This window comes from Belonocnema kinseyi, chromosome 6 (genome assembly GCF_010883055.1).
Source record: "Belonocnema kinseyi isolate 2016_QV_RU_SX_M_011 chromosome 6, B_treatae_v1, whole genome shotgun sequence".
Taxonomy (NCBI): domain Eukaryota; kingdom Metazoa; phylum Arthropoda; class Insecta; order Hymenoptera; family Cynipidae; genus Belonocnema; species Belonocnema kinseyi.
Genome location: NC_046662.1, coordinates 132,467,318 through 132,482,485, shown reverse-complemented (window position 1 = coordinate 132,482,485; position 15,168 = coordinate 132,467,318). Strand labels below are relative to the sequence as shown.

The 15,168-nt window shown below is 37.3% G+C and overlaps 1 protein-coding gene across 2 annotated transcripts in view; it reads left to right on the top strand.

Moving 5' to 3' along the window:
- LOC117174167 (putative uncharacterized protein DDB_G0271606) overlaps positions 1 to 15,168 on the top strand; it is a 255,406-nt gene that overhangs the window by 192,120 nt on the left and 48,118 nt on the right. For both annotated transcript variants that reach the window (XM_033362995.1, XM_033362994.1), the window contains 2 exons: positions 5,646 to 5,812; positions 5,899 to 6,098. In XM_033362995.1, coding sequence (XP_033218886.1) covers positions 5,646 to 5,812; positions 5,899 to 6,098 — 367 coding nt within the window. The remainder of the gene's footprint in view (positions 1 to 5,645; positions 5,813 to 5,898; positions 6,099 to 15,168) is intronic.

Here is a 15,168-nt window from a genome sequence, read left to right as displayed (position 1 = left end):
ATACTTATCCAGCTTGGCCTTGGTCTCGGATATCGTTTTCTTACGAAGATAGTAGTGTTTGATCAAAACTCGAAACTCAGATTTTTCCATATTAAAAAAAACACGGAGGTTAGTCGCTTCTCAGTGCTGTAACTTGTAAATGCTTAAGCATAAATGGCTGATGTTTTGATAGGCGTCATTTGAAGGATCAAGCTCGACGAAAATGGTTCACATTAGTTAATACTAATGTCATCTCTTAGAATTTTCAGGTACTTATCAGACTGCCTAATATCTTGAATTGCGAACTCATTATACAAATTTGCATCCAGTCTAAGATTCAAAAGGCACTTTTTTAATTCCCGGTCAGCACCGTGAAATGTCGTACCATTATCACGGTATAAGTATACATGTCTTCCTCGCCTTGAAGAAAATTACTGAAAGGCGGCGAGAAGAGCAACAGATGAATAATCAGAAACGAGTTCTAAATGGACAGCTCGCGTACAACAACAGACGAAAACCGCAACGTAAGTTTGGTAACTCTTTCTGCCACGACCGGAAGCAAAGCAAAGATTAAATGGGCCTGCATAGTCCGCACCAGAATGTGTGAATGAACGATGTGGGGTTGCTCTAAAATCAGCTAAGTGCCCCATAATTTTTGAGACAAAGCCGCTCTCTCACGTGTGCACTCCAGGCAACCTTTGATTAGTCGTTTAGCCAAAGAGCGAGCTTCTAAAATCCAGTAACGCCATCTGAGCATATGTAAAGTCGATTGCTGACCACCGTGTAAAGATCGAAGGTGAGCATGCGTGGCGATAAGCTCACTTATGTAGTGCCGCGGCAAAATGATAGGATGCTTTTCATCAAAACTAATAGGAGCATGCCGTAGTCTTCCACCTAACCTTAAGAGATTGTTGGGATCCAAAAATGGATTCAAACTGTTTAATAGCAAGTTCTTTGGAATCACCCTATTTTATTTGTTCAAAGCTTTAATCTCATCAGAAACGGAATTTGCCTGGACAAATTTAATCCAAAATAGAACAACTAGTTGGATTTCAGTGATATTAAGAAAAATGGTTGAAAATTTAGGTTTAGGCTTATTAAGTTTTGAGTGCTTGAACACAAAGGCATCAATAAACCTTTTACAATAGGCCGTTACGCGAAGAAATCTTGGCCAAGAGGAGAATTTAAGCATCAAGTTGAATGGAATTTTGATCATACCCAAAATATGATGACTCTCTAGTGGCCGCTATTCTAAATTTGATGGCGAGGGGGCTGCGTGGCGATATTCAGGCCATTTTGAGGAATGCAAAGTTAACCAAGGTGGGTCTTGCCACCATGAGGAATGCCTTATCAATTTTTCGGGCGTAAGTCCCAGTGTTGTGCAATCGGCTGGATTATCTTTAGTAGAAATGTATCGCCATTTCGCGCGAGGTGCCAGCTCATGAATTAGGGAAACTCTATTGGAAACACACAGGCTAATTGGAAGGATGTTTTCCTAGCCAAGCCTAAACTGTTACGGAATCACTGTGACAGTAAACAGGTATTTTACCCAATGACATAGTTTCCACGGCAAACAGAAGTGTCTTATTTAGCAACGCAGCTCCACACAACTCCAAACGAGGAATTGATACATATTTAACAGGAGCTACTTTGGATTTAGCCATTAGTAGGCAAACATGAGCCTCCTTTAAATCTTCACTAAGAATTCTAATGTAAAAGGAAGCTGAATAAACTTTAGACGAAGCGTCAGAAAAGCTATGAAGCTCGAATTCAGAGTTTGTCTGCAGTTGTCGTGTCCATCTGGGGACTTTCAGTGCTTCCAATTTTTCCAGAGAACCATGATAATTTAACTATTGAATTTTAAGATCATCAGGTAGTCTGTCGTCCCAGTCGAGTTTACGCAGCCAAAGTTCCTTCATTAAAATTTTTGCCACTATTATGACTGTAGTTATCCAACCCATAGGATCGTACAACTTGGCTATTAATGAAAGAATGATCCGTTTTGTTGGATTTTCAACTGAAGAAGTCACTTTAAAAATGAATGAATCAGACTCAGGATCCCAAAATAAACCTAGAACCTGCAGCTGACCATCCTCCGCTAACGGAAATTGGATAGCACCTTCGTGTTCTTCCGAGGGACAATCTTACAATAGTTCGGGTTCATTTGCGGCCCATTTTCGCAAATTGGAAACCGCCAGCTTCTAATAACAGTGTTACTTGAGCTCGCGCCTGTTTAGCTTCAATCTGACTATTTGCACCAAACAAAATATATTCTAATATAGTTTGGGCTAAAGGAACTCTATTTCCTTCATCATAAGCTAACTGCTTAACCACTTTGTTAGCCAAATAAGGAGCACAGGCAGTGCCGTAAGTAACGGTTAAAAGTCTATAAGCGACGAGCCTTTTATCGGGAGAAATCCAGACAATTCTTTGATAGTCACAATCCCGATGGTCAACTAGAATTTGTCTAAACATTTTTTCAATGTCAGCCATATAAACAAAGCGATGTGATCTCCAATTCATAATGATTGAAACCAAATCATTGAGAATCTTGGGACCGATGTGAAGATGAGAATTTAAGGAAGAATTATTGGAAGTTAAACTGGAAGCGTTAAAAAAAACCCTCAACTTAGTAGTGGAATTACTTTCTCTTAAGATAGGGTGATGAGGCAAATACACAGTTTGTGGAAAACTATCCAATTCCTTTTCTTGAAGAAGTTCCATGTGTCCAAGGCTTTCATATTCTGATAAGAAACTGGAGTATTGTTTTTGACCGTTTTTGAAAGGTAAGCGTATCATGTGACGTCCGTCTTTTGTTCGTTGGCAATTCGTGGCAAAATGCTTATCACAAAACATCTCATCATCTGTCAAATTATTTTTAAAGGGATCTTCTTCCAACTTCCAGAACCTGGTTAAGTCTTCATGCAAGACTTTTGCTGAAATAGCCTGATGTGCTGTAACTGGAATATTAATTTCTATTTTATTTGTGACTGAAACCGGCCCAGATAATATCCATCGAAAAACGGTACTTCACGCAGTAAGAGAACCCAATATACCCTGTTGGAGACCAGTAAGTAAACAGGAGCCATATTTATCGGCTCCTAAAATCAAATCAACTTGATGGGAGCTAAAGGGGTTTGGTTCTGCTAACCCTAACTTTTTAAATTGATCTTTATTCCCCCCGTTAGTTCTTACAGGAGGAGCATATGATGTAAAGTGTAATAATTACTAAAGCTTGGAGGCGGACTTTAGGACAGTTCTTTTCTGTACGAATTAAATTAAATTCTGCTAACTTTCCTGAAGAACCAATATTAACTCCTCCAACCCCATATACGACTGCTTAAACCTTTTTGTAGCGTGAACTTAATATTTTTATTGCTCTCTCGGTAATAAAACAACATTCAGATCCTTGTTCCAGCAAAACTCTAAATCTGCGACTTCTTCCATTTTCGGCTTGGAAGGAAATAACAGCCGTAGCGAGTAAGGTTGAGCGCGACAAATTTGGATGATTATTCAGAAAATGAAACGAAACTTTATCGTCTGCTTCTTTAAGCGCTACATGATTCACGCCCACCTTCACGGTGGAATTGCCAGGATCATTTGATTGTGACGCACGAGAACCTGAAACTGCCAATTGAGAAGTAACCGGTGCAGAGTTGGTTGTAAGGTGGGACTTAAATTGTAATCATCGGAATGCAACAGGGAATTATGTCTCCTACCACACTTGTAATATTTGAATTTACGAACACAATTATGAGGTCGATGTCCGGACGTGAGACAATTATAACAACAATGATTATTTGCAGCAACTTCCCTAGGCCTGTCCACAGACAGAGCTTTGAATTGGTTGCATTTAAATAAAGAGTGATTATCCTTACAAAGGAGACACTTTGAGCTAGAAGTTGCATTGGGGCTCCTAACTCCCGATTGTTTTGAAGCCCTACTTTTTTCTTGAGAACTTGCACCAGTCTTTGAAGCTTTAGTAGCCTCCAAAATACGTATGCGATTCTCCAAAAATGAGTCAAGTTTTTGATAAGTAGGCTAATCAGTGCTAGAACCAATATTCATCTCCCATTCCTTAAGAGTACCAGTATCAAACTTTTTAACCATTATAAAAACAAGTAAATCACTCCAATGTTTTGTTAAGCGTTTAAGATTCTTGAGAGCCGCTAATGACTTATTTGTTTTATCACGTAAGTTTTTAAGCCTTCCAAAATATTATTTCACACGTTAGGAAGATTGATAAAGACTTGTAAATGAGTTGAGATTAAAGCTCTCTTGTTGTCAAATCTAGTCTTTAGCGACTCCCAAGTGGAGATAAAGTTAGCATCAGTTATCGAAACATGTCTTAAAAAAGTTGTCAGCTTCGCCGCTTAAGGACAATTTCAAATAGCGTAATCTTGTTACATTTGATAAGGAATTGTTTTGAATTATTAAAGTATTAAATAAAATCGCGTAAATTCTCCCAGTTCCTGTAGTCTCCTGAAAATGATATGATATTTCAGTATATTCCTGGGCATGTTTCTAATAACTTCCACTTTCGAAATATGCAAAAAAAATCGACCATTTGAATCCTTGAAACCAGAACACCCCATTAATGATTTTATTAATTATTCAATTTCTTCTGTAGTTTGTTGATTACTCTTGTTAACGAATAAATTGATTATTTTAACTACATTTAATATTCATATAAACGACACTACTGATTATTATTACTTTGAGACTTAGAATATTTGATAAAATATCTGAAATAATTAAAACCGTTTTTTTGTCATTTTTAGCTAACAAATAATGTCACCCAGTTAGGAAGTTACTCAATTATTATTTGTCTAATTTGTTTATGTATGATTTAATCATTTATTTTATTTATTTGCTAATGGTCAGTTTGTTCATTAACAAGAGCAATCTGTATGTTTTTATTATTCAGAGGATAAGTCTAGTTAGGTATTTTATTGATTCGATATACATGTTTAATGTGGCGCCACGTTAGGTTCTTCTTTAATAACCTTAAACCTGAATTGGGGACACTTTTAAAATTCTGCTCTTTTCTACTATTGAATTTTTAAACTTACCGACTTGTATAAAATATCACTTTGATTTTAACTCATTCTGACAAATTCCTGAATGTTTTTGGTACTTTTAATGTGGACTGAAAAAATCCGACTAATTATACCTAAAGTGCAGTACAAAAAGTCATGTTACTAGGTTCGGCTATTCATTTATAATTTTATTAATTTTGTTATAGAAAAAAGTTAGTAACTTTTTGTTTGTTAAAAAAGTATCCAAATAGTGCTAGAAAATTTGCAATCTCTTTGTTTATCGGCATTTTGTTTCTGAAGTCATACTGACACGACCGACAGGGATGAATCAAGACCCCGAGTGTTTCAGCTCGCACAAGCTTGATTAGCGCTAGCGGCATGCTCGTATTTTTTAACGGTTATTTAAACTAAACTAATACTTTTTATAAAACTTCATTATATCCTAGTGAACATTTCGTATGCTGTAAAAAAAGTTAATAAATTTACAATAGTGCATCGTATTCAGAACAGTTTGAAGGATAACTTCTCCAATATTTATGTGTAAATATTAAGAACTGTGTCGTTCGGAGGTCGCTGCATATGCAAGTATTTGCTTATATTGAGAATAACATTTTACTTATTTTCTAGGACTCCGTTACATTGTGCAGCTAGTTGCAATAATTTGGCTATGGTCAGATTCCTGGTAGAACATGGAGCCTGTATTTTTGCCACTACCTTATCCGATCATGAAACAGCAGCAGAAAAATGTGAAGAAGATGAAGAGGGTTTTGATGGCTGTTCAGAGTATTTATATAGTAAGAATGATATCCCTGCATGTTTGACAATGAGCAAATAACGGCAGTTTCTAATTTTTCTAATTTTCTGTCATTCGGTGTTTTAGGCGTTCAAGAAAAATTGGGGATCATGAATAATGGCCAAGTATTTGCACTGTTTGATTACAGTCCACAACATAGTGATGAGCTTTTATTAAAGAATGGAGATTCCTTTGTTGTCCTCAGAAAGGGTGACGATGATGAAAGAGAATGGTGGTGGAGTAAACTGGGAAACAAGGAGGGTTATGTACCACGAAATTTATTAGGCGTAAGTTAAGGTTGTTGGTACGGCGTACAAGAAATGCCAAGAATTGTAGATTCACTCAAAGGACTACCTAATTTCAGAAATTTGGTTTTAAAACTTATTAATTTGCTCAAGTAAAATTTTAGAGATAATTAAAGTCTATGGGATTGGATGATCTCACTATTATTTATAATAACAGTTCACTTTATAATAATATGAAAGTATAGGTTATTTGAATAAACAGTTAAAATTTCTCAAAAGGATTTCAATAAGAAAACAATAGTACGAGTTTAAAGAATCCGTAATCGACCGGAACTCGATTAGATCGCACGTGTAACGCTCTCATCGCTCGTCTTCGCTCAAAACGTTCGTTCGCCTCAGATTCTATCGATCAACTGCCTCCGCTCGTCCTTTGTCCCTTTCACACGCTATTTTACGCCATTCACGCATGCGTAGAGCTTATACAAATAATCCTCGCTGCCCGCTTAGTGTTTCTGTATCGTTTAATAAGAGATAAATTTAAATCCTTAACAAATTGTACTCTTCAAAGTTTACCTTCAACCCAGAGGGGAATAGGTGAGGCAGTAGTACTGCTTATCTATGTTGAAATGCGAGAGTGGAAAAGTGTGGAATTGACTTGGAAGAAGAACAGTAAACTTACTTGCTCGATTTTGGACATAGTTCTGATGCTGTTTTTATGGTTCAGGTCACAGAGGTATATGAGAGATTAAAATACAGAATTTAAAGACTTTCAGTGATACAGTCAATAAATTCAAAGCTTAAAGTTTGAAATCTATCAATTTTATCGGTTACACATACACCTATAATTTTTCATAAAATTAAAACATTGTACTTTAAATCTAAAAGCGAAGAAACTCAAAAAATGGTCGTCTTAATTTTATGAAAATTTGTTACCATTTATAATCTTAGAAAGACGGGTTCTTGCTTTTAAACTGCATTTTTGTTGTCAAAACTACAAAAGTTTTTGTTTGTAAACTTTAATCTCCATTACACTCTGACCTGTTAAAGCTGAAGCCCTGTCGGGCCGATCTGCCAGTTCGAGAAACAAGAGACGTTACAACTCAAAGGTTGGGACTTGCTAAGAATTAAACGTTTGAAAAAAAAATTCTTGTATGTCTTAACGACTACAGATGTATCAAAGGACCCCGCACTAAATGTATGGGAAAATGGCTTTCGGTGGATTTAGCTGAAACTTTGTGATTTTTAAGGTTATAAGTGCCGGATGAAATATCCGTAAAAAAATCCAAAAAAATGGACAATTTTAGCGCTATGTGGCGCTAAGCGCTCAACATCAGTGAATAAAACAAATTACAACAGATTTTGTTACAAAAGCGATGTTAACATAGAAATCACGGTTCAGATCGTGGTCTGTCATATTTTCGCCTACACCGTAGACTCATATAGTGCGCTTCTCAAAACGATCAAACGCTAAGCGCCCAAGATTTTAACTTGACTAATCGACGATGGTATGTTTGTCTGTCATTTCTTTTGTGAAAGGCCTTTGAAAAAGTGATTTCTTAGTCAAGTTAAAATCGTCTGCGCTTAGCGTTTACCCGTTCTGAGAAGCGCGCTATATGAGTCAACGGTGTTGACTCATATTGTCATTGGTTTGGCTAAACATGTTACTGACCACTTCCTGATGCGTGTTTCGTATACAGACAGCCCTTGTGTCGCTAAAGTTACTAAGATTGGTTCTATTCGCTGATTATGGGCGCTGCTTAGCGTTCGGCCCTCTGGCGAAGGGTACACTGTTATTATCGATGTGCGCACTAGTTACTAATGTTATTTTTACTTTGGATACCATTTCTGTCTTTAAAAAAGTAATTACTTAGTCAAGTTCAAATCTTGGGCGCTTAGCGTTTGATCATTTCGAGAAGCGCGCAATATAACTCATTGGTTTGGCTAAACATATTACTGACTACTTTCTGATGCGTGATTCTTATAGTGACATCGCTTTTGTCGCTAAAGTTACTAGGATTGGTTTTATTCGCTAATTTTGAGCGCTTAGCGTTCAACCCTCTTGCGAAAGGTAGAATGTTATTATCGGCATGTATGCACTAGTTACTAATGTTACTTTGGGTACCATTTCTGCCTTTAAAGAACAAAATCTGTTGTAATTCATTTTATTCACTGATCTTGAGCGCTTAGCGCCGCATAGCGCTAAAACTGTCCATTTTTTTGGATTTTTTTTACGAATATTTCATCCGGCACTTATAACTTTAAAAATTACAAAGTTTCAGCTAAACCCAACGAAAGCCATTTTCCCATACATTTAGTGCGGGGTCCTTTTTTATAAAAATGTTAAGATGGTGATTTTGCAAAAGTATTTAGTGAATTATTTAAGATGGGAAAAAATTTACAAAATTTATATTCACCAACCAAAGAGCACAGTTATTGCATTGAAACAATAATAAGTATATATAAACTTCATACTGCATTAAAATTAAGTACCATAATAAGAAATAATTTGACTAATTTGGAATATACAATTTTTTAGATTTTGTCGATCTCACAGTTGTTTCTCATGAAACTACAGTCGACAATCCTTAACCAACTTCGATGTTTGTTTTTGAGGAGTGCTCATCAGAAAATACTTAAGAATATTACTAACCCCAATTTCGTAAACTTATTCAATGGACTAAATTATTTAAACAAATAGAACTTTAACATTAGAAATTTTATATATTTTTTCCTTTGAAACAAAAAAGGTAAATGAATTTTGTGTGTTTCAGAATAAAACTACATTTACTTCTGGAACATAAAGATTTAATTTAGGATTCAACCCAATTGTCAAAAAAATTATTTGGATGGCGTGCTCAACCACAGATAAAATCATTTATATGAACTAAAAATGTATAAATCTTCCACAGAAGTAATGCTGTAAATAAAAAATTACCATAAAGTAACAATGACTATTGTTGGTAACATTTTAATTAACAAATTGCACATTTTTTGCCTTAGTTAATAAAACAAACAAAACGTAAAAATTAGACATTCTGCAATTTTTTTTCTCTGAACAAAAAATTCAAATAAATTCTTTGCCGAATATTACCATTGAGGTACCACCTGCAACTTGAGTGAGTAGAAACAAGAATTTTTTACGTTAGAAAGTGCTATATTTATTTGTTTTTAATATTATAATTAATATTATAATTCGATTGTATTCATTGCGTTCGATCCTAAATTAAATATTTATGTTCCTGAAGTATATTTACTTTCATTTTGGCACATAACAATTTTATTTTGTTTTTTGTTAAGAGCAAAAAGAATAATATTGACAAAATGTATAATTTTGATGTTTTATTTCTTTAAATAATTAAGTCCACAGAATTGCATTTAAAAATGGGCTTAGTGATGTGCTGAAGCATTTAATGATGAGCATTCCTTAAAAAAAACATCGAAATCGATTAAAAATTGTCAACTGTATTTTATAATGAACAGTTAATTTCCGATCCAACCTCGTAATCCAGCCAATAAAGGGTTGGATAACAAAATACGAGATAGTAGGCATTTTTTTACATAGATGATGCGGATGACTTTATAGGGATACCTTAAAAGGTTCCCAACCATATGTGTACAGCTACAGCACATGTTTTTCAAAACAAGTAGAAAATGGTTGACTAGGTCGAATATGCTTATGTTAAAAAGTCTTCACAATTTTTTATTGCACAAAGAAGGTTGTAACTATTGTTAACGTACTCAATATGGCTACGCTTAAAACATCCTGGAAAAAACTTCGGAAATAGATCGGGCTATTTGTACTCAAACAAATGGTTTAAGACAATATTAAGGTACCGCGGCCCACATGCCTTCTCAGCGATCTTTACCTATTGTTCAGCGCTGGTCTGGATCTCGAAGCGCCGTGGCTCTCAACCGGCGCCTTCTGCATTATGTTACAGGGTACATTTAAGTGGAATAGTGTATGAACTTTTTGCGCCCTACCATGGAGGTCGAGTCGAAGGCGCGTTGCCGTGTTAAAATGTTTGGGCAACTGTAATGCACAGTAACGTACGATACTTAAAGAAATTTTTATACTATTTATACTATATATGTTTATACTAAATTAAATATGCATGGAGTTCTAATTGTCAAAGAAACATGCGGGTTTCTTTTTTTATAATTTACAGAAATTTGTAACCATTTGCATACTTTTTTTATAGGCACTTAATCTTTTTTTTTAAAGGCTCAGACTCTCGAACAATTGCGTGCAATGGATAACGTAGCAACCCGAAAATTACTGCTTCCAGAATTCTGAATACTTTGAAGTTTGGGACATTAAAAAATGTTCCCTTTCTAACACTTTTTTGCGGCTTTTTCTGGCCACACAACAGTAAATTACGTCCTAATTTCAACCATTCGCAGTTAAACGAAACGTCCCGTCGCATCCATCACATTTTTTCAGTTTTCGGAAGCAAATTCCACATTAATAAAAAGTTAACCACGCCAACGATTGAAATATACTTTACAAACTTATTTGCCCTTTGCAGGAACTACATTTCAATTGGTATTAGTATAATTTTGTCCTCTAAGGTTTAAAATTATACTAATTGCCAATAATTCCGTACTCAGGTCAAATGCTAAATTGAGGTCTTAAAGAGACCTTTCTACCCCCACTCATTCTAACTACTGGTTAGTGTTGCGGACAATTCCTTAATACTAGACAGTTTTGACCAAAAATGCATTTGAATTTTTTGTTAAAAAAATTGATTTTCACTTTTAAAAATGTAATTTTCAACTAAGAAAATTGATTTTTTAGCAAAAAGGAAAAATTTTAAACAAAATACATGAGTTTTAAATTAAAAGAGATAAATATACATAAAAAAATAAAAGTTTCATTTTCAGTTAAAGATATCTGTTTCTAAGGAAATAAGATAAATTTCTAACGAAACAAACGAATTTTCTACCAAAAAGATTAAGCGCCTACAAAAAAATATGCAAAGGGTTAAAAATGTCTGTAAATCATAAAAAGAAAGAAACCCTCATGTTTCGTTGGCAATTAGACTCCATACATATTTAATTTAGTATACATATATTCAGTATAAATAGTATAAAAATTTATTTATGTAAAGTACGTTACTTTTTTCTTTAAGTAATGTATGTTACTGTGCATTGCAGATGCCCAAACATTTTCACACGGCAACGCGCCTTCGACTCGACTTCCATGGTAGGGTGCAACAGACTTCATACACTATCCCATTTAAATGTTCCTCTGCAACATAATGCAGAGGGCGCCGGTTGACAGCCACAGCGCTTCGAGGTCCAGATCTTTGCTAAATAATAGAAAAAGGTCGCCGAGAGGACAGGTATACTGCGGTACCTTGACATCGCCTTGAGCCGAGCAAATGCATGTTCTTATTTTTTTCTTAAACAACCCACTCATTTGAATTAAAAATTATGAGTATAAAATTACATCAACTTTCTCCAACAAGAGACCCTGTTATCAAAGGATCTTGAAAAGCGGTACTCACCCCTGCCAGCAATAATGTAAATAAAACTCATAGTCATCTCCGCTACATACATGATCGCCTCAATTTTGAAAATGACTTGGTTAATAGTTTAAAAGAGACCATTAATATTATTCGGACAAAAAATTAGCAAATATGTTGTACAAATATGGACGAACAAATGAAGGTTTCATATAAAAAACATTCAAAGGCACAATGCGGCACTAAGAGTGCTTTATTACCATCTCTGTCACTCCTACGGCATTCACCTTAATATCGCTCCTCTAAATGCTCCTAGGGAAATTGAGTCAATTGTCGAGAATGGGAAGTGTCGCATATACTGGAACTTTATATTCTCGACAATTGTTTCTGTTACTCACTCGAGGCCTGACATGGTTCTTCTTGACTTCGAGAAACGAACCATGTTCGTTATCGAATTTTCGGCAGCAGTTGACAAAAACATCATAACCAAGGAGAATAAAAAGAAAGAGAGGTATCGAGACCTTATAAGGGAATTGCAACGATTGTACCCGGAATATTCTTTTAAACTAATCGTCCTTATCATCGGCGCTCTTGGAGGTGTCAAGCTCTCACTTGCTAATGGCCTAAAAAGCATCCCTGCGTGTCAACAAATATGCTAGAACACTTGCGGGAAAAATTCAGAACGCGGTTGTCCTTGGGTCGCTCCGTGTTCTTAGGGTGCACGAGGCTTTTGCTGGATCGTCGTATTGATTCCTTTACAGACTGCAAGTGCGGTTCAAAACAAAGAATGCGCAGGGCTACCGACAATGGGTTCGTCAACAATGCCGACTACTATAGAGTTGGAGCAGCCAATAAATATGGATTCAATGCGATGGATCGACGGAATCTCGGGACCATTAGGAGGACGAAGCGACTAAATCGTGACCTGCTAGAGCTTCGGTCGATGCGAATTGTAAAACAAAATCAACGGTTGATCATAAGACCAAAATACGAATGCATCAACTCTCCATAAAGATAGGCTGGATTAGAGCGCGAACTCTGGACCCGTTATCACAAACTTAACAAGTCAAAGCTGCTGACCATCAGGCAGCAAATGGTTGAGAGAATACGGATAATATCTGACCCTAAAAAAAGTCTGGAGCGGAGAGAGAGGTTGGCCAGAGAAAATTAACAGTTTCTATCTGACCCATCTCGACTCTTCTAACACCCTCCAGTTACTGTCGACCCCCCCCCCCCCAAACAAGGGGTCGAATTAGTTTGGGGAGAAATCTACAAAGTGCAGCATCGGCTGGACGAAGACTCAGAGAACATAACTAGCTTGAACGAGCTGCGTGATGCCCTGATAACACCTGATGAAGGAGGCCCACCCATCACTACCGAGGAGGTGAAAAAAGTATTAATAGGGATGAACTAGTTCGTTACAGGACCAGATGGTATCAAGAACCTCTGGTGGAAGAGGTTTCCTTCAACCAATCAGCATTTGGCCCGTATTTGCACCTCATTTAAATGCGGAAAAGCTAATTCCGGAGTGGTTGGTGCAAGGGCGCAAAATACTCCTGCCGAAAATAGGCAATTTAGATGACCCGAAAAATTACAGGCCAATCACTTGCCTGAACACACTGCATAAGATATTCACAGCTTTCGATTCTACCTCTCGTAGACTTATCATCTGTCTTTTGGAAAGCCTAAAGGTTCATTCGCAAATCGTGAGGTCCATAGAAGGATTGATGCCGCTTTAGAAAACCAGATTTACTATCTCATCTGGAAAAAATCGTGTGACAACTAACAAGGTCACCTTAGAGATGTGTCTTTAAGGTCAACACCATGTGCCAACTCTTCTTTTGCCTCACATTATTGTCATTATGTCTAGTTTTTCGCCATTCTGACGGGTAATTTTGCGGCAAACCTGCAGAAGAAAATTACAAGGTAACTTATGTATTTTACATGGACGATCTTGAGATCTACGCTAAAAACAAAAAGCAACATACCTGGGCGTGCCACAGAGCCGCATTTAGAATGTGATATTTATAAAGGATACTCTCCGAAGCAGATACAAACGTCTCATCCGGCAGATTTGGTCTTCCGAACTGTCGGCGAGGAACAAAGTATCTGCAACGATCATGCGTGCCTTCCCGGTAGTACTCTATTCATTTGGAGTGGTTCCAACGACAAAGAACGAGCTCAGATCCCTTGATATCGGAACACGGAAGGTTATGCACATGAACAAAAGCATGCATCTTAAGTCTTTTGTTCCGCGACTCTAGATCTCACGCCGTCCAGGTGGTCGCGGAATATTGAATCCTGAATGTCTTCAAAACAGCATTATTTTGGGTACGGCACATAGAGTCGCAAATGGAAGAGACCCTCTTCCAAAATTGTCAGGAAGTGTACTCACACCTGAAAGCTCGGATTAAGAAAGCACAAGAGAAAAACTTCCGTGAACAGCTCTTCGATAGGAGGATGCGTGGTATCTTCCACAGAAATGTGGAGGATCAGACAATGTCGTGTGAGCTAACGTTTGCTTTCCTTAAATCGCCCGTATTAAAGTCTGGTACGGAGGGTTTCATTTTGAAATGCCAAGACGGTATCATTTCCACCTTAACACACCGTCGCCATATTTTGAGCCAAGTCATTCCCAACTATAGCAGCAGGGCGTGCCATGCACACCCCGAGTATTTGGCATGCATACTATCTAGTTGTCCAACTCATGCGGGAACAACCTAAATCCAAAGGCACAATGGTGCATTAAGAGTGCTTTATTACCATCTCTGCCACTTTTACGGCATTAACCATAATATCGCTCCTCTAAATGCTGCTAGGGAAATAGACTCGAGGCCTGACATGGTTCTTCTTGACTTCGAGAAGCGAACCATGTTCGTTATCGAATTTTCGGCTCTAGTTGACAAAGGAGAAGGAAAAGAAAGTGAGGTATAGAGACCTTAGAAGGGAGTTGCAACTATTGTACGCGGAATATTCTGTTAAACTAATCGTTCTTAACATCGTCGCTTTTGGAGGTGCCTAGCTTTCATCCCTGCTTATCAACAATATGCTAAAACACTTGCGGGAAAAATGCAGAAGGCGGTCGTCCTTGGGTCGCTCCGTCTCCTCAGGGTGCACGAGACTTTTGCTGATCGTCGTATTGATTCCGTTACAGACTGTAACCATCTATCTCACGGTCGTGGGACGTGGTTGTGGCTGAAATTTTACCGCGATTTCGCTGGGAGCGGGTAGTCCTAACTCGTAAACTTCTCCACTGACCGTGATAAATAGGCACACGCGCGAAGACGCAGCGGACTCCACGCGATGGAAGTCAGTGCTGTATTTATGAAAATTGGCCGGTTTGTAATAGCCTATCAAATATTGAGGCCTTTTACATTTTGAGATACGTGACTAGCAGGAGGTGCAGCTAAGATTTGTTTCTGTGATCTGCCGGATCAGAAGTGGAGACCCGGTCCGTCTCGATCCGACGAGTCCTACTTTTTCTGAATCGCCGTATTGATTCCGTTACAGACTGTAACCACCTATCTCACGGTCATGAGACGTGGTTCTGGTTGAAATTTTACCGCGATTTCGCTGGGATCGGGTGCAGTTTTTGAGATTAGCACCCGCTCCCGGCGAAATCCTGAGGTTGTCCTTATCAAAAACTT